This window comes from Enoplosus armatus, chromosome 17 (genome assembly GCF_043641665.1).
Source record: "Enoplosus armatus isolate fEnoArm2 chromosome 17, fEnoArm2.hap1, whole genome shotgun sequence".
NCBI lineage: Eukaryota > Metazoa > Chordata > Actinopteri > Centrarchiformes > Enoplosidae > Enoplosus > Enoplosus armatus.
Genome location: NC_092196.1, coordinates 5309635 through 5336278, shown reverse-complemented (window position 1 = coordinate 5336278; position 26644 = coordinate 5309635). Strand labels below are relative to the sequence as shown.

Here is a 26644-nt window from a genome sequence, read left to right as displayed (position 1 = left end):
TGATTATCCAAACTCGGCCTCTTTGCTACGTGCAGGTATAACAAGGAGGAGAGCGCCTGCGTATGCATGCATGTAATGAATGTTTGTGAATATGCATGTTAACTGCCTGTACATATCCTCCGTACTCCGCTCTCCTTGTGAATGAATATTGACAACATCGCTATCTCAGCATGTCTTTTGAAATCCCTTGCATGGTTTGTGTAGTTCAGTTCTCCGACCTTGCTTCCCTCATGTTAATGTCAATGGACTCAGTCAGCTACATTCACTGCCCAAGTAAAATGGCTGCAATAAATACATTGGCTTTGAAAAGGTGGCCGACCTTTACGCAGGGCTCCGTAGTACAACAGCTCTTGCAGCATTCATGGCTCTACTTGCTGGTCAACGATAGCTTCCTGTCGCAATTAGTTTCTTCTCAGAGAACTAACTTTCACTTTCCTTGCATTACATGACAGGAGAAACCTCTTCCAATGGAATTCATGACCCCTTCAACATCATGCTGTGTTATCTGAGAGCCCTCAGATAGATTCAGAAGAAGAAGAAAAAAAAGAAAAAAAAAAAACCTGACTGACAATTCAGCACATTCTAGAGCTACTAGGTCTTATCCAGACTAACAAAAGATTGAACATAATTTACAAATGGAAAAAAAATACAATTTGTGATGAGAGGTAAAACAGACAAACACATACAAATATATAATATATATTCTTAAAAAATGGATTCTCTCTATAGTTGATTTATTTATACAGCCAATGGCTGATGTACAATGCTCACGTGCCAATGATCTCAGACATGGAAACTTGCTGTACTGTAGATTGCATTTTTTTTCTCTTCTCTCTTCTTTTTTGTACATTTTTTTTTTTTAAACCATTTCTTCTTTTTTATATTTTTGATTTTTCTTTTCTTTAAAACAGAGTTAGGATTTATCGGTAGGCATTTCATTTAGGTGATTAAAAACAACATGCGGCAAAGAAAGGGAAACAAAAATGAACACAAAAAGAAAGGCAGAATGTTAAGAAGTTAAGGAGAAGACAGAAGTAGCTGTGGGAGCGGTAGAATCATTTGGTTATCTTCACGGTTGGTTCACTATTCTTTAGTTTCTCTGCATTCAGATTTCCCTCAAAGACGGATCAATCCTTGCTGAGGCGTTCACTGGGGAGGTGAACATTTCTCAGCACAAGTACAAGTTGATTTTTTTGCTCAGCTGCCACCCACACAGCGACGCCTACGACAGCACTACTCCTGTTTTATCTCTCTCTCTCTCTTTCGGTTGTTTGCGATCTTCCTGTCTGCTCCGGTTATCGTGGGATGGCGAAGAGGGGTGGAGTGGTGGTTGCGGGGGGGTTGGATGGGGGCTGATGAGATCAAGAACGATGATGATGATGATGATGGGTGGTGGTGGTGGTGGTGGTGATGGTTGTTGTTGTTGTTGTTGTTGTTGTTGTTGTTTACATGGTCTGACTGTTTACATGTTCCGATTGACAGGCGTGACGTAGTTGCGGGGGAACATGCCCGTTTGGCCGTGGCAGCCTCCTTTCCACCAGTTGGGGTCGGAGTTGTCCAGGACTTGGATGAAGTCGCCGCGTCGGAAACCCAGCTCTCCTTCCTCCTGGGGGTCAAAGTCGAAGAGCGCCTGCACATATGTGGGATGCTGTAAAAGAGGTTGTGTAACAGGTTAGCAAAGGTGTGATATGATGATTGTAAACAAATAATGTGACAGAATAAAAACACTGGAATACTAACTCCCAAACAGTCAACGGTGACCTGGGTTGAAGTAACACTATGCAATATTCACTAATTCAGAGGCTAACTTTCATGTCATCAACTCTCCATAAAAACTGAGTAATTATAACTGTCTGCCTAGTCTCTCTCTCTCTCTTACATACACAGGCTACCTCTCTCTGCCCTCTCTCGCTATCTGTATGTATGTATGTATATATATATATATATATAGCCGTCTCTCTTTCCCTCGAACTGTCTTACCTGTGACTTCTTCTCATCTCCTCTCGCAGCTGTCCCTCACACTTGCAGGCTACCAGCTTCACTGCAGCTAACTTCCTCCTCCTAGTGACGTTCAGATTCACGCAAGTATCGCACACATTTGAAATCAAATCTGCATGGTTCTCACTGAGAAGCTATTATATGTTTTTGTAATAGGTTACACAAATAATACCATCTCCAAGCTCTTTAGCAAAGGCTCACTGTTGCTGTCTTTACCTACAGTTTAATACTCATCAGCCTACCCACAGTGTTAGTATGACCACACAGAGGGTAACATTGTGTGTTTGCATCACAGTCACTCAAAAAACACGGTTGATATGTTGTATTGATGTTAGTTGAGGTGATCAAGGATTCTGACCAGGCACCTGATCATGGATACAATAAATTACATGCATTTTTTGCCTTATAATAATTACGTTTAAAGTAAAATAGGAGCATGTTGTTTGACGTCTATTGTTGTGTTATGCCAGCTATGTGCTGAGCAGCACTTTCAATAATCTTTCTCAAGGGTGAACCAACATATTAAATGGGGTGCCTAGAAAATACAATTTCATATATTCATACATATTCAAATGAATTCTCAGCACAATACAGATGTTTTCACGCATCATCTTCCCCCAAACCACAACATCACAGCCACTGTTTTTCCCTCACGCAGGCATTATATCTCTATATCTTGACGTTGAATATCACTCATGTCTTCAAGATTAAATCTATTTACAAACAAAGGAATGCATTTACTTTTTTAGGAGAACTGAACCAAGAGACAGTTATGTATATAACTTTGCAGCAATTTTTAGAAAGCAGAACAGGATGTTAAGTTGTCTAACAACGACACACTGAATGATAGTCTAGTCACTCCTGTTCTACCAAGTTATTACTGTTTCTGACTATAATTCAGTTTTACAAATTCACTTTTCTTGAACACCGTCAGAAATCAAAGTAGCTAACTACACTCTGTCCAGTGAAAGAGAGAGCCTGCAGTTCTACAGACTACACTGCTACAGATTGTTCATATGTGGTTATGCTGACAACCACCATGCTCTTTCTGGTTGTGCAGCGTTAAGGACTTTCCCACAAGGGGGGGGGGGGGGCAGCGCAAATATCTATATAAGCATGTATGGTGCTAGTAAGTTTGAAAGCTACATGTAATATAAATCAAATAAATAAAAAACCTATATATAGTTTATATACCATATCATTCTGTAAATAATAATAATAATAATCTTAAAGAGACCTTGAGAGTGTTCACTCTTAGGGATGTCAGTTCTTACCTGGGGGACCTGCTCTATGTCTCGCAGAAAGATTTGCTGATTGCGAGAGACTGAGGTGGAGCGGTGGTAGTCTACCAGCTCGTTGAGAGAGTTAAACTTCACCACCCATAGGAAATACTTTCCAGCCCCATCACGAAGAACCTTGAAGTGCTGGACGTCATTTCCGAATCTGCACGAGGTCACAGAAGAGAGGGAAACTATGAGGAGGGGATCTTCAGCAATATTTAAAAGTACAAAAGGTTCTGACAGCCATCTGTAGTTGTTTTGAAGGCAAAGCACAAATTCAAATAAATGTAGTGGATCACTCCGACATTAACCTCACTTATCAAATGCATTAGGCGGGTCTACGACAGACTGGTGAGTGTTAGTCAAATGAATCAGTCCTGCCAGTAACAGACTGGCATTCAATACTAGCTGACAACGTGGAATCAGGACAGTCCAGACAGTGATTGAGATCCATATCTGAGCATCAACTTTACATGTAACCTGCTGTGAACTTATCTGAACTGTGTCTTTTGGGAAAGTCAGAAAGGAGAGAGACAGATAAGAGGAAATGAGCTCTGTGCGTGTCAGCTAAAACAGTAAGTACTCATAGGGCTGATGTCCAACACACAATACAAATGATCATAAACTGGGCACCAGAGGGCAGCACTGAGACTTCATCAGAAAAAGGAAGAGGCTGTGCTGATGACTCAGACATACCAAGTATGGAAACGCATGAATCTGATCAGTTGAGGGGAAACTGCAAACTGATGTAAGGATGATGGTAAATCATATTTATAAGGAACATAGTGAGCGTGAATCATTTCCCTGAGTGGCACATTGGTTTGGTGCTACTTACTTCACAGAGAGGGAGAAGTCTCCTGGTGCACTCTCGCTCTCTCTGATGAGGAAAGCTCCGTCGTGCCTCTGTTTGTTTAGCATCTCCTCTGCTTTGGCCCGGGGAATCTTCCCAAAGAACCACCTGAAGGAGATGGAAAACAGGTGCAAGTTAGACTCGACTAAGCTGACCAAAGCCAATGCTTTTCCTACTGAGAAAACTGTAAACACCCATACTTTGTGAATATAATGAAGACACAACACTACCTGATAATGCACAACACTTCGGAGTAGTGTTAAGGAAGTGCTTTTATTTATCTTTTATACCGCTTACTGTGCTCAGGCTAACAAGGGGAGCCTAGCCCATCATGCAATAACCAAGAGGTGGGGTACATCTTCGACTTTGTTATCACAGAGCTAACACACAAACACACACACAATCACAGAGCTAACCCACAAACACACACACATTAAGTTTCAGTTCACCAAGTCTGTGGACAGAGGGGGGAAACTTTAGAGGACGCTGTGATCACATGCAAACATCACACCTCCTGCTGGCTAACAGGTTTGAACTGAGGAGACAATAATGTGGAGATAGTGCTAACCACAGATGACAGACAATGAGCTAAATTATATACAGGACTACATATAATCCAGCATTTACTCTGAGTGGTCTACAGGTCTTACAGAGAGACCAACCTGACCACCAACAGGGGAAATAATACTTTACCAGGAAGTAAGGAAAAAAAGTTAAGTCCTATGAAGCTGCACTGTCCAACCATATACCAGGAAGCAGATTAGTCATTATCTAATTATAGTGGCAAAGCAAACACAAAAAAGAAACAATCTGTTCCGTAAAATGTCCTAATGTGCAATCGCAAGCGTCTGTGTTTCAAAGTGTCTACATTGAGAATTCAATTTGAGATTTAAAGTCATTAAGTTTTCAACCACTTTTTAGTGGTTTAAATGTATTTTTAGTTGCACATTTGCTACCAATACATCACTGTGAGAAAGCCGTGACAGAGAGAATACGTGAGAGCGTTTAAGATGGATAGATAGAGGGAGGGACAAATGCGAGACAAAGTGAGCGAAAGCTCTTTACTTGTGTAAATAATTAAAAAGTACAGTCAGCCAAAAGATGACATCTTGGCTCCTTTACACGTAGGTGAAAATCAATAATGAAATGGCCAACTCTTGATCCGCTTTGCATCTGTGCGTGGCAGCAGAGCAACCCAGAGTCTCTTTCCCTGTTTGATAAAAGTGATGGCAGAGCAATTAATGGAGCTGTGGAAACGACAGGAAGACGACGACTAGCATTACTATCAGCAACATAAACACCTCCACCTCCACCCCTGTGAGGGCTTGAAAGCTTTCAGGCTGCTCTACCACTCTTATTCTTCATAGAAACCTAAGCATTAGCCACAAAAACACAATTACTGCTGGGCAGGAGACGAGAGCTGTGTACAAACAGAAAGGAGCACAGCCACACACTATTGTGCCCTGCTCATAGAGATTGGTTGTGCTCAGACATGCACAGCTGTGTGTGCACGTCTGTAGGGCTGTGTGGGTGCCTGGTGCTTTCGGTTGGCACTTCATTGACACCACAATGGGGGACAAGGGAAAACTCCAGCCACTTCATTGCCCCATCGCCACTGTTTCTAGTTCATTGCTGTGCAGGGCAGTTTTCTTCAATCAAAAAAATGACAGTAAATCGAAACAACAAGTTGCAAAACTATTCCACTAAAATCCAATTTCCACAGGATGCACTATACTGAATCACAGTGTAGTGGAAAAAAGGAACATTTCATTAAAAGCATCTTTTGATGACATCCTAGGATGTGGTAACACACATAACACATAATGGAGCCCATTAAGGCAAGCAACATGAGACACTAGACAACCTCTCACAATCACTGCAGTCTGTGATTTGGGGTTCATCTGGGATATAGCCTTAGTGGAAAGTAGGGCCTGCTGGCTATTTCACAATTAAAGCCGTACAGAATTGTCTTCTCTTTGAATAGCAGGTACTGGAAATGTTTAGTTTCCATCAACAGCCTGTGTGAAATTTTGTCATACTTTGAAATAAAGTTTTAAGAATGGGTTCAGCCATACATTGAACATTAAAACAAACAGTTTGTTCACATTCATAAACAGTTACCCTGCTGTGGAACAAAGTATTTGTAACACAATGCCCTACTTCACTACTAAAGTGCCAGGTCAGATCTCCTCACAGCCTGCTAAATGGCACAGCCTTTCCTGCTCTCTTTGACGTGGTCGGGATCGAGTGGCAGGTAGTAAAAATGAATCCTTACCCCCTGATGAGAAAGTAATAGTAAAAGAATGATCAGTTTAGGGGGTGAAATTCACTTCGCGTGAGTAGAACAGGCAGTGATAATTCGCACAAAACTCTCATGGAGTCTGGTGACAACATTGGTTGGATGTGCCAACGTATAAATATTCCAACACTGTTTCAAGTCACATGGTCTGTAAATTAAATCTTTAAAAGGACATGTCTGATCTTCATATAGCTTCAGAATAATCTAAGAAAGACAATGCTTTTTACTAATAAGATGATTATTATACCGTTCTGTATGGACTGTATTATTTTGCATAAAACACTGCACTCAGCATGAAAGTGTTGAAAACATTTTTATAAAAGCACTAAGAACCTTCATTATAATGACTATGAGAGGTTCAGTGTTACGGATGAGGCACAGCTAAATATGGATTACCCATAACCATAATAAAGAGTGTAAACAACAGTATTGTTGTTACAAATACAATGACATCCTCCCTGCAAAAAACAAAAAAAAGGTAGCAACCCAGCAATGATGCAGTAAGGTCAATATTCAATTAAGCGCAAGAGGCCTCGAGCACATTAATAAAGGGAGAGCTAATCTGGCACTGAACGCAGGTCCAGAGGTAATGTCCTCTAAGGATCCTGCCAAGCATTCTCTGAAGTGGTTCAACACACACACACACACACACACTCAAGTCTCATAAGAGTGAACAGGGCCGTTGAAGATCAAGCCTACTCAACCTGAGCCACTTAACACAGTTAAGATGACCAGATTCATTTTTCAGTAGAGACAGAAAAGAAAAAAACATTATGTATTTTAATGACAACTATATTGTATAACACGTACAGTAAATAAACACACTTTCACAGATACATAAAGACAAATTAAAAACGGACTTGTATGCATAATACTTACGGATGGGCTTTCATCTCTATGTAATTCTTGGGGATGAAGCCGTCTTTTCCATTTAGCTCTGCCTTGTACCAGTTCTGATCACACTCTTCATTTAATACCTGGTGTTGACAAAAAAAAAAAGAAAAAACAAGAGGGAGAAAGAGGAATCGTTCAGGTTAGTGCCACATACAAAATGTCAACAATGGAAAGCAAGCAACCTTCTAAATTTAGCTTTAAGCCATTTAATTTCCTGTGACTTCAGGAGGGCGCATGAGCTGTATGTCAGAGAACTGCTCGGTAAATATTAGGAAACTACAAAACTAACAGTAGGCAAACACGAGCTAACAAATGAATTTAAAGTGCTTCAGCGAGATAGCTTCAAATGCTGTGTCTGTGTGGCACCTGCACCTTTAGCTGTAGAGGCTCATTCAGCAGGACACCTCAGTGACACGGACAGCTGTGAGGGCATTCATGTCTGACAAAGTATGGCTACAGTGCAGGTGTGTCGGGCTAGTGGTGTTTCGATGTGTGTCCAAGTCAATATGTAAGTGCCACTTTGTCTGTGTGAGTGTACTCATGAGAGACTCTGCAGCAGCTGATCTTGCTTTAAAAAAAATAATAAAAAAAATAGATCTTTTCCCCCCCAGTAGGGATTTCAACATGTCCCTCTCAAGTCAATGTCATGTTACTCAGTATATGTGGATTATTTGAGGCCATTTTAAAAATCTGGAGTATTCATTTCTAGTAAAAATATTTATAATTTAGTTGTCAGTTTCTAAAGACAAAAAAGAAGAGACAGTAACATCAATAAGGAAAAGCATTACCCTTATTGCATTTCAGCCACATCTGGACATGTACAAATTTCAGAGGAAAACTAAGCAACAGCACTGCGTCACACCGTCTTCATTTGAATGATGTTGCAAAAAGCAGTCCAAGCACATTTTATAATCTCAGCCTAATGTATGGCCACCACAGACCAGCGGGGTATAAAGCCTTAAAAACAGCAGAAAAGGATGTGATACACGTGTCAGACAACCAAGCTGTCACTTGTTTGATTCTTTGAGGAGCTTGAAGTAAAGCAGGGCTAGCTTTAATCTCACCCTTCTCATCCAGTCAGACAGAATCCTGTACTGAAGAATGACTCAGTTTTACTCAGAAGAATTACACGAGTCGAGTTCGTTAAAAGCCATTTCTTTCACTGTCTTTGATCACAACTCATCTGCATAATTCAAAGATCCCCCCCCCCAACGTTTTTTGGCTTAGGTAGGCAAGCAATCCTTAATGAAGCATCACTGGAGTGAGAAAACACTGTTGACAATCCTCGATGCATATTAGACTTCATCATTATTCCTCTGTCCATCTATTTTATAAATTACACCATTTTTTTTTTCTTTGCCTCCCTCTTCTTTTCCTCTTAAATTCATAATTTCCCACTCACCCAGCCCAAGACAGCTGTCCAATTGGCCCCTGTGTAGTGTGAGTGGCCTGGGTCTATTTGCTCCAGTGAGCCTGCAGAATGCCAGCTGTCACTGGCCTTCCCCCAGCTGCTAACCCTGCACAAGACTAGCATTACTGGATCAGGGAGTGGCCTTAGACCAAAAGCTACTAGCAACTAGGTTGAAATCAGTAGTGGGGGGTGTATATATGTGTATGTGCTTGTGTAACACAGTGGACTTACAGATATTGGGGTGCATCTGTGATGTCAGAAAGCATGAGTGTGTTTACGCCAGTCAATGTGGCGCTGTCTGACCAACCAAGACTCAAACAAAGGGTCTTAGACTCTGGGCGGCATGTTGACACACCAAACCGACCTTTAAGACCCAGCGCCTACAAAAGGCAGACTGATCCAACACTGCAGGACCTCGCGGCCAGCTTACTGCCATAAAATATCAAAATATTGCACTATGAACCACAAATGTCAATGATGGTGCCAGAGGAAAAGTCAGGGAGACATCATTTCACAGATATCCATTAAATAGTTCGAGATCTTTCAGTCTGGACCAAAGTGGTGGATTGTGATGGACTGCACTTTGCAAAGCCATGACGCTAGCATGGCTAAAAAGGCAGAGGTGGAAAAAAACAAGGATATCCAACAACCAAACGTCTGCGAGGTGTGTCAGGGCCTTATCGTGTCTTAACAATACTGTGAACTTGAAACTACCTTTGACTTTCCACCAACAACACACACTCTCTATATACGGAGATGCAGAGACTAAATTTCTTCACACATACACACAAACAAAACAGCCAGTTGTAGCTGAGATCCTTTAAAACAAACATAAAAGCAACAAATACTGTAGGAGCACACAACGTGCTCTTCTACAGTATTGTAGGTGGAAGATTTGCCGAGCACTCAGAGAGACAATGCTTCATCTTCTCGAGCCAGGCTCAAGCCCACTTGTTGGCATCCACTCCGCTCAAGTGCCCTTGAAACGCTACCAGCTCCGTCAGTGCCGCTCAGTTGACCCTGCACTCCGACCTCCCGCAGGGAAAGCAAACAAAAAAAGAAACTTTCTTAACTGGATGAATTGCTCTTTGTAGATTGATATTAAGTACACTGCTGTAAAGTAGATTGACTCTGCAATAACATTTTTCATTTAATTTTCAACAAGATGACAGCAGAAAAAAATGAAAAGCACCTTTCTTCAACCAAGTCAAAGCTCATAGTTAATACAACCCTCTTAAAGCAGAGCAGCCTTATATCTCTCACGGTTACATTACATCACTGATGAACCATAAATCTCCTTTCAATGCAGTTTATCATTGTTGAGAAGGAGAGTCCTTGTGGCAGACAGCGCTACATGCCACCAGCCCTCGTGAACTTGAGTAACCTTAAATAATTACCCAGTCTACAACCAAAGTTAATGATAGAGCACAGCAGGTGCTGCAGTATACTGTACCCTGAGCTTATATGAATTGCTAAGATGCTTACTAGTGAATTTTCCACAAGATTCAAAGACAAGCCACTGTTAGTCCTGGGGGTATCCCAATCTTACTTTCATTTTCAGTGTCTGAGGCAGATATCTGTAGTAGTACTTGCAGATACTGAGTAATTATAATTCAATGTTTTAAGCTTCATTCTGTAGATAAATCCGCAATATTACAACAAACAGTAAAACAACAGAGATATGTTCACATACACTGATGACCGTGTCTCGATGATGCCGACAGCAGGATAAACAGCAGCATGGCTCCATTAAACAAAGAAGTAACAAACGTGTCCAGGCAAAATAAACTTGTGCGTAGATTTAAAATCCAAGACACATGTCCAGCTCAATACAGCAAAATGGTGCATCTGGACATGCTGTTAATTTGTAAAAACAAGTAAACACTTTCTAATCTTTAGAACATGGAATGCATTGTATATAAACGTATATGGAAGTTTGTTACTTCAGAAAACCACAAAACAATTTGATGTTAAATGGCACTACCAACACAGCAGGCTGTAGGTTTGGTTTCAGAAGTGGCAGAAAGCCATAAAATCTGGGTTTTTTCAAACAGAAAATTAAAAAAAAAAGGAAGGGAAAAAAGGCATCCAGTTTTTTTGTATTTATACATATCATTATGAAACTGGTCAACATGCCATCCACATTAATGATAGTTCAAATAAAGGAATGAAATGCTGAGTTAATTCCAGCAGTATAAATGCCCCAACCCTACCAGACATCATATCTAGTTTCCCTAAAAGAGAGACCTGACACTTAGTAAAACGCAGTGATAATGTGAATGGAGGCCAGAGCAGCTGAACAAAGAGACGACCAACGCGTGAAAGAACTGATCGATGATGTTCAATCAAAATAAGCGGCTGCAGTGAAAGAGAAGCTTCCCTCACTTCCTACAAATATGTCAGCACAGGGTTGGGCTGAACAGCCTCTCAGACGCTGTCCACCAAGCACCACTGACCTCAACTGGCAATTTCCAGACCACAGACATGCTGTGGTAACACAACCCGCATTCTGGTCATCTTATCTTTTTAATATTACCACTACTGTAGTGGAATCACCTTTAGTGAGGTTTTTTTTTTCTAGCACAGAGTCTAATGTTTGCAGCATGTGGTGGACATCTGAGTGTAAGATTATAATATTCCATTTTAAAAGGAGTAGTTCGACATTTTGCTTGCATTATGCTTATTCACTCTCTGGTGGAGAGTTAGATGAGAAGATCGACACCACTCTCATATCTGTCCCTTAAATATAAGGCTAATGCTAGCAGCTGTAGCTCTATATCTTGTTTGTTTAAACCGTACAAAAACCAAAGTGTGAAGACAACAATTCGCGTTTTGCTGTGGGTTATCTGCCGAACTACCCCCCCCCTCCCCATTTCCAGTCTTTGTAGAAAAGCTAAGCTAACAGGCTGTAACTTCATATTTACCGTACATCTACCTTTTGACAAGAAAGCAAATTTCCCCAAATGTCTCACTATTACATTGAGTTAAGCTGATAAGTCTGTTTGTACATCTCAAACACTGAAACATTTTATATTATCAATTATATTATCTGTACAATTTCCCCCCAGGGACCAATAAAGTATTTCTGATTCTGATCATCAAACACAATATCCAATAAGTGCCCATTTTAACTGTGGCAAGTATTCTGTATCTTTTTAGTGCTTAGGAGACATTTACTCAATCTGGCAACAAAGATGAGACCTCGAGCCTGGATATCAAAATAGTGACTGTTTAAAGAGAGAAATTGTGTGCTCAAAAATGAGTTTAAAAACGGTTGGCTTAGACATGCCTTTGAACGTAAAAGCTTGCGGGTCTATCTGGTGGCTCTCAAACCTGAAAGAATGGCAGCCCATGAGGAAAAGCAGAAATAAAATATTTGCTTGGCTGGCAGGTTTTTTTTTTACCATACAGAGGAGACAACCGCAGCATTGTGTCTGACTGAGCTCCGTCTCTGTGCTCCAAGCCGAGCCAGCATTGTGCTATTGCACTTCTGTGGATGACGTGCATTCCCTCCCTCTCTCTGAAGATTTTTTCTGTCTTTTTAATCTGATTGAGCCACAATAGTTGTAGGAGTTTCTATTTGAGAGGCTAAGGTCCAGGCCAGGGATTATCTCCTCCACAGCTGCCACTGTAGACTCCCTCCTCCCTCTGTCTCTCACACACACTAAAATATTATACCACTTCCACCCACACACCCATGTGTGACACTAAACACGGAGAGCTGTCATTCACAAGAGACCCTGGTCCACAACTAATAATTCAGTATGTCTCTCTAAAACCATGTAATTACACACTATCTTTGTGTAAATCCATCTGATAAACACGGATGCTGGGTTTCAACGCCATTAATCATCTTTCCAAGCTATGTTGTCTTTAGACTTGAGATTTATTTATCTATGTGGAGAAACTGATGCAACATAATAGGATTTTCTCTTTTATTTCGTCATGTAATGAAAAGGCAACGCAGCAATTTATATTCTATAATCATGTTAAAGTATTGTTGTTGTTTGCATGAACAGAAATTGCTTTCATGATCTATTGCTGCATCTGCATGGGGCTCTGTAGGGCTCATGAAGTAATTCTATAGTTATTTTTAACCCATATTCACTGTTTACACCAAAGCAGAGCAAACATTTGGATGGGGTGTTAAGTGATGGCCATGAGGAGATTAGACTGAAATCCTTACTCTCCCTTTCTTGGCCACCTAAAACTGAACATGAACAAGAAAAGAATTTGTATAACGCTGTAAGTATGTGGATAAAAGAAATGCTCAAGATGTCCTTATTACATAATGTGTACATAGGACCGACTTACTGCCTAACACGAGATGGAGGTAGAGAGTGAGGTGCATAAAGAGACTAATGGTGGGGGCAGAAAAAACAAGATGCTAAATAAACCACATGTCTGCACAGTCCACACGGGATTGCAATAAATCAGGAGCAGGGATTACCCTGGAGTGCGAGTTAATCTGAGCGTCCGGCAGGTCAGCCAGATAGAAAGATAGACAAGCTAAAGCTTCATCAGCAGGCCAAAGCCTGTTGGGTCTGCCACCAAGTTTTAATGAAACTGATAGAGCCCCTTCTGCTGTCTATTTGCACACCAACCGGGAAACAACACAACATCAAACACCGTTTGGTTATCTAATCAGACCGCAGTTACAGCAGTGTACCTGGTAATATGCAAAGTCAAAGTTACTGGTAAAAAGAGCCAGGACTGATTTCAGAAATTGTAGATTATATTATGTAAATTGCTATGGGGAAATACTCCCTGTGAAAGCAGTGCCTGTGTCAGTCCCAAACAGTGATTTCTAGCAGACAATTCTGACCCATCAGGTGGGCCGACAGCGAAAAACGTCAGTGAGAATAGACGGCCTGTAATGGAACACATATTAAGTGATGCCTGAGCTCTCTGTGTGTGTTTGTCAGTGCCAACTGTGTGGCCGTCCTGCAGGAATGGAATCTGAGGCCTGGTATTTTGACATACAGGCAGCAGAAGTGACCCCTGTGGTGGCACCAGATCTTACACAGGGGACAGACCGATTCACCCCCTGAACAGTTGGGGGTATCTAGGACAGTATGCAGGGACTGTGGGATCAAGTCTTTTTAAAAAGGTAAGTCATGTATTGTTGTAATAACTGTAAATACCCTGAAAGATAAATAACTGGCCTTCTCTAGACTGATGGATATGGAGAGAGAGAAAGACGTAAAATCACAGCAGGTTTGAGGGTGTGATAGGGTGGGGCGCGTGGTGTGAAGACCCACACTAGTCACAGCTCTCAAAAACACAAAAAAGCCGTCAAAATGAGTTTGACCTCCTTTGCTCCCAGCAGGGAGGCCGCAGACTTGGATCAGGGAGGCAGTGAGTGCCACCCCGATGCAGAAAGACACAGAGAAAGAGATTACATTGGATTCCAGTAAATAAAGGCTTGTAACGCTCTTGTAATTAAAATAATGCACGAGGCCGTCACCACATGGGGAGCCTCCCTTACAGGGCAGAGATTGTGGCTTACACCTCTGACCCCAGGTATAAACTGAATGTTGGACGCCCAGCAGAAGACACTGACCCTTCACTGTAGCTTAGTGCACCAACTCTCATACTGACGTGGTTCTCACTTGAGGTAATAAAGTAACAACACCCCCACTGTTGTAGGCGTAAACGCACTGAATGGTGAACTTTATATGTACTGGAAATCTATTTATTGTAAGCATTAAAAACAGTTAAACCATTCTATATTATCCCATATTTCTGGTTTAGAAAAGCTGATATTTCACATGGACTGAGAATTTCATTTTAGTAAGTGAGTACTTTCATTTAAAAAGAAGGGGGAAACAGACCTAGACAAAGTATTGTATGAAGTCTTCACCATCTTTTGGGCTAATGTATTCAGGATACAAAAGGTCACTGATGGGGGATACAACAGGCAACAAGCAATCCAACACAAAAAATCTCATTACACTGAACACAACATCATAACGCTGAAAATATGATGAACCCACCAGCCGAACCAGATGGGCGGTAAACTCTAATTAACAGTCTAAGTGTGATAATTGTTGTGGAAGGATCATTTTGGCTTAGCCCCACTCCCCCACTCCTTTTTCCTCTCGACATCAATTTAACTCAGGCTGCTGATGTTGTTTATCACAGCTTGAATTCTCAGTGCAGTTTATTTTGGCAGATCCCTCTAATGACTCAAAAAAAAAAAAAAAAGAAAAAGAAAAAAGTGACAAAATCTGTTGTGCAGTAAACAGATGTGACAGCTTTGGCAATTGTGTGCACTTAGGAACAACTGTTACATTTATGTCGCGTTAAGAACGGGCTTGTTGCTGTCTAACGTCCAACGCGAGCTTTACCAGCTGTTGTTGGAGAAACTGACCAACCGTACACCAGTGGCACCCAATCTCAAGTCAGTGTAAGATGATCCATCACCTTCTCGGCTATGTCAGGGAACATATGTCACTACGGTCATGTGTTTATAATGTAGTAAACATTGGCAAATCAATGTCTGCCCAATTCTTGGACTATTTTTCACTGAGAGTGGGAACTAAAGCCGAGTAGAGAGAGAGAGGGAGAGAGAGAGAGAGATGATCACTTTTGGTTTAAATACAGCTGTCAGTGACTTTATGGCACATCAGGAGGGAGTGGCGTGGAGATGAGAAGGAGTGAGATCTAATTACAGCTCTCTGACTCAACACTCGGAGACGGAGAGCAGTGAGAAAAGGAGGCAGAGGGAGCAAGGGAAGACGAGTGAAAAAACAAGGCACAAACCGCGACAGAAGACGGATCAAGAGAGATGAAGAGCAAAAGCAAGAGAAAGCGACAGAAGCTGGGAGAGAGGGAGCAAAAAGAAGAAGACAAAGGACCACTTTGAAGAATCACACTCCTTGTGATCAGCTTAGGAAAACTCCTCGGGGGCAAATTACATAAAATGGGGGCATCTCTTTTTCAGAGCAGCCAAACTAGCTATGTTTTATTCTGTGGAGTGCACTGTCCTCCATCTGCGGTAGCTGGCTAGCTAAATGCCTTTTTGTGATACCCCATCAATCCACTGAAAGGGAAAGTTGTCTTTCCATTCCCACACTGCACAGCCTTAGTTTTTTTTGATCCCATTAGTTGCAACATCTAACCTGCCTCTGGAGTGCCACCGAAACATCCGGTCTTCCTCCTCTTTTTATTCCTCTAACGGTCAGAAAGAATGAAGAAGATGTACAGAAAACAATGGCGGCAACACAAACAGAGACATAGAAAAATGTCAGTGACATCAACTTGCATTATGAAAGATTAATCTTTGTCTTGATGGTGGTTTCTGACCATGTGTGAAAGATACATAGTGATAAAATTGAGTTAGTCTGAGTGACATCAATAGGGATTTTTATGTCCAGGGGTGGTGATCAAAAAGACCCGGGCCGTCCTAATTCCTGCTTTAGGTGGCTGATTATAATGAGCCACACAGCTTGCTTGGATTACTGAATTAGAGTGTGTCTATGGTGCCTACATCCTTAAGGCATATGTGCTCTAGTCATCTGGTTAGAAAGGAGTAAGGAGGCAGGATCTTATTAATGCACTCAGAAGCACTGTCAAAACTGCTCTCAACTTGGTCATCTGCATCTAGGGCAACTATGTTTGAGTTGACAGTTACGGGCATGATTTGTTTTAACGTTTAAAAAATTGAAATGGTTAAAAAAAAAAAAACACGACAATGGCACACCTTGTCTCCCAGCATGTACTATGAACTGAACCAGAACTGCGTGCATCACCTGCACGGTCAATTACTCAACAGGAAATGTCTGACTTATAACCAGGATATCAAAACTCCATCCTAGTGCCCCCTTTTCACAAAATCAGTATAGCATGCTTCAGCCATGCCAGGACACGACGAGTTCCCAACTCACATTCTCTGCCCTCAACAGCTCGTCTTTGCTGTGAAATAAGGTATAGCGTTGCTATAAAGCTATGAACTTTGAGGTTCTTTGAGGTCATTATTTAGAAAAAGATTGAATGAAATCATGTGCCTTTTCCACAGAGAGATCGTGCCTGAAATCATTCCCCATTTACTTCATAGCGCACTCTATTTACTGTCTGCCATTTTATTTGAGTGTCCAAACTCAGTGTTAAGTTTATGCGCTACAGTGTCCTCAAAAACTCAAACAGTGGAACTAAAAGAGTAGGTGTTAATTCACTGCTTACAATAGAGTTGAACTATCTGTCTGTTATATAGGGAGTAGCGAATTTCGGACACAGTCGTATGTCCACTACATGGTTGCAAATGGTCCGTCAAGGGCCTTAACACCACCTGTACTGCTGCTACTCTTTGCATAAGGTCTGCAAGCTGTACCTGAGCACAGACAATTTACTGCTTCAACAAGCTGTGAGCAAGCAAGGCCACAGAAATAGAGGGGGGAGAGAGAGAGTGTCAATATAAGAGAGCGGGTTTCAGCTTCAGCGTCAGCACCAGGCCCAAGTGCTGCCATATTAAACCTCGCCCAGTTGGGCAGCTACTGGGTCGGAGTGGGTAGTTGCTGGGACGAATAAGTGACAGCCTGCTGCCGTATGTTGACTCGGAGCTGATGCCTCAAACACACAGACGCACAAGAAATTATAGCACAACAACGAAATGGGAGAAAGGCAGGAAAAGGTTCACGCAAACACACTTTCCTCCATCACTAAGCTGAGGCAATATTTGCAGTTTCCACATCTCCTTCCATCGGCCCTGTGAACGGCATCCTGGTAGTGGCGTTACCAGCAGAAAAAGGTTGCTATCCGGGCTATTTTAAAGTAGACCGCATGTTTTCCCTCTTAGCGCTCATCTTTTTTGGCTACTACCGTTTTACTAATGTACAAATACAGGTTGTGTAAACACCTGTACCAGTGTGTTGCATTGGATGTTTGAAATTCTGATCTACACTTTATCCTGACTTTGTGTTTTTGTGTTAAAGACTGCCTTTAATACCTACGTTCAATGTGTGCCATATGTCCTATGGTTATATTTCACAGCAAAGCCTCTAGAAAAGTTTCTTACTTTAACAAGGTCACACTGTTTGAATTAGATAAAAGAAAAAGGAGTCAGAGAAATGTACTTATCTAAGCTTTCTCTCCAGAGATTCAGCACTTAATTAGAAAATAGTCTGCTCTTATGCAAATGTGAGCTGAACACACACAGTCTCTTGGACTCCAGTGAGATCCCACAAGGCCTCTGGCAGTGTAAGTAGGGTGAGTGCTAGCTATAACAAAAACTGCACAACGAGCAATGTAGCAGCGATTTATTGACCCTTCAGCTCCACACAGTCAGCCGCACTGCTGCTGTACACAGACAACCAAGAAATGTGCAGAAAACCGCGGCTGACTTGAACTTAAAAGTGCTGTGATTTGGATCTGGGATTGGAGCTCAGACTCTAATGACGGCTCACGGGTCTTTCAAGTGAGGTTTGGATTTTCAAGACATTCAGGCATCACAAGGCAGCGCTGATACAACTCTTCCTCTCTTCAGTGGTCAAATGGACAGGGAGGGGAAATCAATACCCCAAGAGCTAATACGCGATGAGGGAGCCATTAATCAGAAGAAGGGGCGGGCGGCCTTCAGAGAAAGTGTTGTAACTGGCTAAAAGCTCCATCCTTCTCTATATCGCAAAGAGGGACAACAAGATGTCCGTCACAGGGTCACTTAAAAAAATGGTGAGTTCTGGCAGAAGCCAAAAAAATGTTTCTGTAATTATTTTGCAAGTAGTGCGACCACTAAATTCAAACTGTGTGTGTCAGAGAGGACTGGGCGTGTGCTGTAGTGTGGTGGGTGCACACTGTAGAGCTGCTGGAGTTTGCTGAGGAGACACAGGAAGTTGCTGGGGGTTGGAAGACACGTCAAACAGGATGTGAAAACAGCTACGCTGTGGCATTAACGTACGTGCGCACACACAGATACAAAAAAGACACACTAACGTTGGGACAGACTAGACAACTTTTCCCGCAGATTCAAAGCCCAAGTTGACTTTGGGCAGGAAAAGGTTTGGGGCAGCAGGATGAGTGGGTGGTGGTGGTTACAATCCTGTCTTTCTCAAGGAAAACACTCTTACTTTTGTGACAAAAGCTAGGTCAATGTTAAATACTATAATGTAAACACCCTTAAATGTAGACATGTCTAAGGAGAGAATAGCTGAACCTGGAAATCTATCTAATTGAAATTGGCCTGATGAGCCAAAAATCAGAAAATATTTCAAGACTTGTTTTATTTTATTTTTTGCAATTTCTGTGAGTAAATATTTCTGTTCTCAGTGTAATAGTAGTTTATATTTTCTCCTATAAAACTACTAGGTGTCTTACTGTTCCACAAAGGCCTCAGTTTTATTGGTAATCTATCTGCAAGCTCTCATTCAAGCCCTGGGTTGACATTAAATTAGACTTCTATGGCATACTATTTCATTAGTGGTGGCAATATAGTATTGACAGAGGAGAATGACTTGAACAGAGTTGCTGTCAACAAATGCTTTCAATCTCTGTAGACAGCAGCTTGCAGAAGTAGCGAGGTGGAAAGGCGGATCTTAGATCATGCTACACAGGGCAAGTTCAAAGATCTGTTGATGGGAGCTAATTCTGTCAGCTAGCAGGGCTGTTAATCTTTATTTATTTAAGGAGGAAATGAGAACAAGTGTACAGTGCTCAGGGCAATGGCCAGACTCTACTGTGGCCTCCACATGCCTGCTGCTCTGCCTCTAGATCTGCTTTCTGACACAGAAATTGCATGGAATCAAATAAGTGTCATTAATATTTTGAGCTTGTGAAATGATGTTCACAAATAATTTCACACCCTGCAGTTGTATATCACCTTTTGTGTGCATGTGAAAACAAATCCATGCACATATCTGAATGTGTAATAAAGATTTGCAGCCGTAGAAATATTTTGGGCATGTATAATTTGCATTTGTGACGTTTTGTAGCTGTGGAAATATTTTGTGTACACTATTAAGTTAAATTAAATTGTGAATATTATATATTAATGACCAACATGAGACTAGGCCAAGCATCAAAAACACCTGATTGTAAAACTGGTCAAACAACAATGTTACCACTTACTGCAGATATGGCTGGTTGATATGTATTAAAACTATGACATAAGCATCTATGCATTTGAGCCAAGAGACAGCTGTGAATGTGATGAATGGCGATTTATCCATCATTGATTTTACAGTGTCATACTGCTCTGTTCAAATGCTACAATAACAGGTCATGTCAACAAGGGTCTCATACTAGTAATAAACTAGTTATAATAATAGATTTCTCACTACAATAAATTACTATTCGATCATATTAGTAAATCATCTCCAGCACTGATCTGCCAAGGACAAATATCACTAGTAAGGAGGTCAAAGTGATTTTTCCCTGGTTGTTGCACCTCAAGAGCACCCTTCAACTCTGAGTACGTCAAGTGGAAATGTTAAAAGGTGTGTGCATGTGTAGACCTCACTGTTCAGTGACCACTTTTGAAGTAATTGAGACCAAGTCCATGACCAAGAAGGGCACAAAAAAAACTAATAATTTTACAGTTTACAGTTAGAGATAAAGAAAAATGTTCTAACCACCAGTGGCAATTTCCCCTTTTTTGTCTATGCATGATGGGAGATCATATTGTGAAACTGAACTAGTCTGCACTATGCAAATTTGTCATGGGCCCACACACATTTGTACTGTAAGATATTCTACATAAAGGCCCACGCTTCAATGCTTTTATACATTTCTGTATGAGACATTTAACTCAAACAACATGTTCAGATTAAGAGAGAAGTTAAAACAGTTAAACAGCTTGAAACTGTCTGTAAAGATAAAACAGGAAGGTAGTTGCAACAGCTTGGTGTGCCATTTACTGATAAGGTGCAAAGGCAATACATAGAGTAAAAGCACACACACATAATTATAAGATTAGATATCTTGTAATACTTGGTGAGGGGGTGGAGCCTCTGTTATAATGTGACACCTTGCTTCACTTCTCGTGAACCGGCAAATATGAACAAATGGCAGCTGTCCTTTATGTAATCACTCACCTAACGTGGGTATATTGACAAGTGATAAAAGTCAGCATATACACATTTCAGGATGATTTAACAGTGCCACAGAACAGGATTTCATGTCCCCAAACCAACCTTTTCATCCCCTCAGTGGCAGACTATTAGATAAATGCTTATATAAAAGGCTGTTTCTAAAAGCAATTGCGGGAGGAATGCTGCTGTGTGGCTGTGTGGCATTAAGCCAGAGCTGGAGCTGCCTAATATTTGAGCTTCGGCATAGCGAGTTTTAGTGAGTCACTCAAACTGTAACTTACTGTGCTGCTGGTGCAGATCATACTTGATGTCTACGGGACCAAAACACACTGGCTGTCTTTCAACTACGTATACTAAATGCAGACTGAGATGTTGACAACAATACCCAAACCAAAACCTACAACAAATTATCATTAAGATATTATCAACATTTACAAAATGTGTGCGGTAACAGGTAGTGATATTGTGAATGGAAGCAGGGGTACATGAAGTGAAAAACTGAAAGGAACAGATCTTCCGGGCTAGAGACAGCAACACAGCCACCATCTCCCAGCGATACTGATAATGGTGAGAAGTTAAGGATGCTACGTACAAGCAAAGCCTTAACAGGGGCTTGCGCTCTCATGAGAGGGACCCTTTGTCCTAAGAGCAGAGCTGTTTAGTATTAGTATCAGCAGACAGATAGCACTGGTGGTGGGAGCAAAAGGAGCCACTATGAACACACTCCACCTCAGAAAGGTTTTCTTTTAGATGTACTACTCCAAATGCTTGTAGAGCATCAGCTGAAGCAGCTATAACGCTTCTAAATAAACAGAATTGTTTGCCAATCTGTTTCTTGAGTATGTAATGTTGTCAATCAAGCGAGGGATTTAGTTTAGTAGTATTGATGTTTTAACAACTGTTATGCAACCAAATATCCTACTGGTCTAAACAGCAGAGTGCAAAGAGCAAAGTGAGATAGTGAGCGAGAGAGGCCAAACTGATGAAGGTTTATTTTGCACTTATTCCTTTGAAGTAATTAACTAATGCAGAGACATTAGCAAAGAAAATGTTTAGCAGCCACAAAGACTGCGGGCACACACAGCTAATGTCAGGCTAACCAATAGCATACTACAAGGTATTGGTAGGTTCCATTGCACAAGCTGATGCCATTTTAAGCATTGTGATAGTTAATCACAAAAAATAAAAAACACAAACAAAAAACATTTTCTGTCGCCCTCTCTTTTTTTTTATTGCAAAGATAACCATTTGTCCCACATGCACAAAAAAAACTCCTGGTGGGACATGAGAATTAGTTTGATAATAACTTATCAATCAATAATCACTGTTGATAGATTGCCATCATGACTTTCAGATGCAGCCTTATAGCTACATGCTAAATAAGGTGAAGCGCAGGTTCACCTGTATACCAGTCATGTTTCAGTGAATGACAGGAGCTTGTTCCATCCTGTTTCTCTAACGTTACCTGAGGGGAAACATTCAGACTTGAGACTAATGTGTGAGCACTGTGAGGAGGAATAAAAGAGGATGAAAGAAACTGAGAGGGGGATGGTATCTGACAAACATCAGGCCAATTCATCCCATCTCAAAAAGTGAACTGGTTCTATGGGCAAAGCAGCCAACAAATGATTCACATGCAATGTGGACAGTGCTAGCGGCGACATTCATGCAGGCTTTCCTTCCCCATTTCAGGTTCATTCTCTGTCCAGAAATAACCTGTAAAGCCTTTTTTGTAGCTCAGTATGTTACCCACAAGCTGGGTCAAACATGTAAGGGCAGGATATATGAATATTTTCTTTAAATTTTAAAGCCATTGTGTGACATTTTCCAAGTTTACACATAGGTCTTAACTCAATCTGTTGAACCTCGGGCATAGTGCCAAAACAGAACTTCATACATGAGAGCAGGCTGAATCTGAAGAATGACGTTTTAGTGAGTAGTTTTTAGTCATGAACGTAAAATGACTGTACTTAACACCTGCCTCATCTTTTCTGTCTCGACACACACGCAGAAGCTCTGGGGGACAGAGTTTCTACATGTTAGAAAAGGCCTTAAAAGCATCTTGGAAGAATGGAAGGAATCGAGAATTGAGAGCAACGACACGCTAAACATATGGGGAACTGATAAATGCAATTTAGGCTTTTAAAATGTAGCAAAAATAAGCAGGACATGGGATATTATAAAACATATACCACAGAATAATATTCTGTTTGGTTTAAATCACCCAGGCACCAACACGCACATGTCATCTTTAAATGGTGTCAATTAAAGGAAAAAATCTGTGGCATTTCCCATTAACATCTTGGCTGCCATCTGGTAAAAAGCTTGAGATTTTCCAACAAGACAGTTAGCTGCTGAAATTATAGGAAAAGTACAGTTCCTTCACTTCCTCTTCTCATATGCAAATTTGATAAGCTCAGTGTTTCCTAAGCTGACCCCCCCCCCTCCCTCTCCCCCTCTAGGCCCCCCTGGTGAGATAAGAAATCTTTTCAGAACTCCCTACTCAAATGTCTTATTCAGGGAAAAAACACAGCACTCATCACTTAACAGAAAAGTCGACTCATCCACGACAGCTGACCTTATATTACATATACACAGTATAAAATCAAAGCACTGCTGCTCCTTTATTACTAGCTACAGTTGTGCTGTGGAGTCTTCTCCTCTGAGTGCTTAGTACCAATGGCAATAACATTTATTTTCTAAGCTGGATAATTAACGCTGAAGCAAAACTTAAATATTAATATTATTTAATACAAAACGATGTGTATGTTACATTACATCACAACAATTTTCCATCAACCAGCATGCCTGGCGAAGCAGATGTTGCCCGTGAAAACAAGTTCTTGTTATGATCAAAACAGCACAACAGGTTATACTGAAAATACACAAAGCTGTGGGGTCCTTTGGAAATGTATCTTTTACAAAAGGGGCTATTCACTCTGTTGTCAGCCAATAGCTTAAGAGCAGTGTTTCTGAGAAGCATCTTAAATGTAGGCTTTCCTTTTTAGTAAAATAAGGAGTGACCTTAAAGCCATGGGGGATTAAAGGGAAAAGTCATGCATTATCAAAAGGATGTATATAGCTACACACAAATTCCAAGGAAATATGAGGGTTTATCTAACATTTCTGCACCGTCGCCTCTGCATCCTGCCCGTCATGACCATGACTCTAAACAGAGGGATTATGATGATTGCATTTAAATCCAAAGAGAATCACTGTGTAGGAAAATTGCAGTATGTATTTTCTAATATCTTGGCTATCTCATCAAGGTCGGAGAATGACATAAACGCTTTTCAGGCAGCCAGAAAGCATAAGGCTTTGAATAAGCTTCTCATGCCGGGGGATCTGGGCAAGGCTGGGGTTTCACAGAGAGCACTTTAGAGAGTTCATAATGGAACAAACCCTCGCATCTTTTGCCTGCTTGTGTGCGGTGTAACACAAACATTGCTACTTTACTGTCATATAATGTTGTTTTGTTGCCATGTGTAATTACCATGCGTACCATCACATGATGAAGTAGTGTTTTGGATTTAAGTCTTTTTCTTTTTTTTTAAATGTGGGTTTAAGTTTGACAGATACACCTGGCAGGTGTATGACAATGTAAGAACACATTCATCTCCATGTGCAATACAGACATCGTAGCTTTATTTAGGTGATCATTTTAATCCGACAGATATTCTTTTTGTGTTTTCATTACTCCTCTTATTACTCTTTACAAACTGGTGACGACGACTTTCATTTCACACAGGACGGATATGATTAACTACACAGGAAATAAACCTACAGTTAAAAAAAAATCAGGCATTTCATAATTATGAGTAATCCAGACAAGCCTCAACATTAAATGATCAAACGGATGTAACTTACCTTAAGGACTTCTCCACGCTTGAAACTAAGCTCATCATCAGCAGTAGCTTTGAAATCGTATTTGGCAATGGCCTCCATGGTTGTTGCTGCGTGCTGGAAAAATGCCCGGCTGTCGTTGTGTTTCAGGCAGTGAATAAAAAATAAAAACTCTTATCCAGGCTTCTGCGGCCAGATGCTTTTCTCCGAGTCTCTCCTCCCGTCTATGACCCGCTCCTTTAGGGCTTAGACCTCACATAAAGGTTACAGTGAGGTGCCTGCAAACAAGTAACAATGAGGTACTCAATCAGACTGAAATGTAGTGTAAAGCAACAACAGCACAGGGAGGATGTTTTTTTAAGCAAAGAAATGTTAATAGTTAGGCATTCATTTACTCTGAGACATGAAGATTTCCATTTAAAACTATATAAAAACTAGATTAAGATGACCCAAATACAAACCAAATGTGAATTTGGTTAGGTCTGAACCTTAAGAGGATCTGGAAAATGGGAACATGATTTCTCCTTTATGTTGGAAGTTACTTATTTCAATGCCGCTTAGTTGCGCTCATAAAAAAGTTTATATAATTGTTTCCTGTAATCATGAGAAAGTTATTTTGAGGTTTAGACATCACATGCTGTGTTCTCTTGAGATCATACAATATCCAAAATACAGCACGCAAGCACTAATGGTCATGTCCAGTGGCAAACCTGTGTGAAAAGGGGTTATGGCCTACATGTTCTTGCTGCTGTTACTCTGGGCCACATTCATAGGAGAACCAGAGGATACTGATACAAAGTTCACACAACAATCAATGGCACTTCCTACCGACTCTCTTGACAGCCAACCACCTGGCCAGACCACAGTCAGTAGCCTACTTAAGCAGAGCTGACAGTGATACACTGGCTAAACCTACAGTTGCTGAGTTAAATGGATAAAGCTACGTTATCTCATTAAGTTGTTTGCTAATATGCTACAGTGTAGCTCTGAGGGGTTCACACTAATACAGCTCTGTGTCCAATAAGGCTATTAAATCTGACAGCCAGCCGGATGACCAAAAAAAAGACGGCAAATTATCTGCAAATGCAAACTTTCAGATTAAATTTTATCAACAACAACAATCCATGTTATCTCGTCACGGATAATCACTGGGTGGGCTAGAAGAACACAAGATGCAGGACACTTTCCTAGAGCCATTTGACAGTAACGACGCAGCAAGTCATAAAATGTGACTGCAGCCATTGTTTACAGTAATGCAACTGTCAATAACTCAACCTATGGCCACTATAATACTACTGCAGACAAACGAATAAAGCACATCGTTGACACAAGTAACGTTAGTACAGACAAAGTAATGAAAAGGGAACCTGAAGTCCAAAGGGTGGCAGGCTACAATAATCCTCTACAATTTACAACCTTCTCGTGATTGTTTACTGTCAGAACAATGTCGGTTTTCAACATCTAGAAATATGCCATTCTGAGCACCAGACCGCGTTTTAACAATTTTTCACGCGAGTTCGAGTGGCTCGAATCCGTTCCAGCTAACAGTCTGCGCCCAGTGTTCTAGAAGGCTAGAGCTAGCATGCCGGCTAACGGTCGGATAACAATAACTGCGATGCAGTGTGATTTTATCAAACTTATCCCCATTAATATATCACAACGGGCAGACTAACGATGACATTACTCAAAACAAGTGCCCAGTTTAAAACAAACTCGAGATGTTTGTTCACGCTCGAGGCCTCCAAGCTAGCTTCACGTTGACAAATGTGAAAGGGAAGAAAACACCTTTTTTTTCATAGCGCAAAGCTGTTGTTGCTAGCTTAGTGGCACCGCTAGCCCAGCTAACGTTAGTGAACTTGCTTAGCCTGCGTCGCGAGAGGAGACAGTACACAACTTTTGTGTAAAGAGAAAACATAAGGAAAAACTCACCACTCGAGATATTCCGTTTCGATTCTGCCACCGTAACAAACAAAACCCTATCGTGTAATTATCCACTCCCTGTTTCCTCTTGAGAGGCAACAAACGATGTTACGTCTGATGTCGCTT

General features: G+C 41.1%; 1 protein-coding gene across 1 annotated transcript; it reads right to left on the bottom strand.

Moving 5' to 3' along the window:
• Positions 1–711: 711 nt before the first annotated feature.
• grb2b (growth factor receptor-bound protein 2b) lies at positions 712–26644 on the bottom strand. The gene is made up of 6 exons (XM_070923212.1): positions 26528–26644; positions 24623–24876; positions 7307–7404; positions 4114–4236; positions 3273–3441; positions 712–1648 (listed from the first exon to the last, which is right to left on the bottom strand). The coding sequence occupies exons 2-6, from the start codon at positions 24698–24700 to the stop codon at positions 1463–1465; spliced, it is 654 nt and encodes a 217-aa protein (XP_070779313.1). The 5' UTR covers positions 24701–24876; positions 26528–26644; the 3' UTR covers positions 712–1462.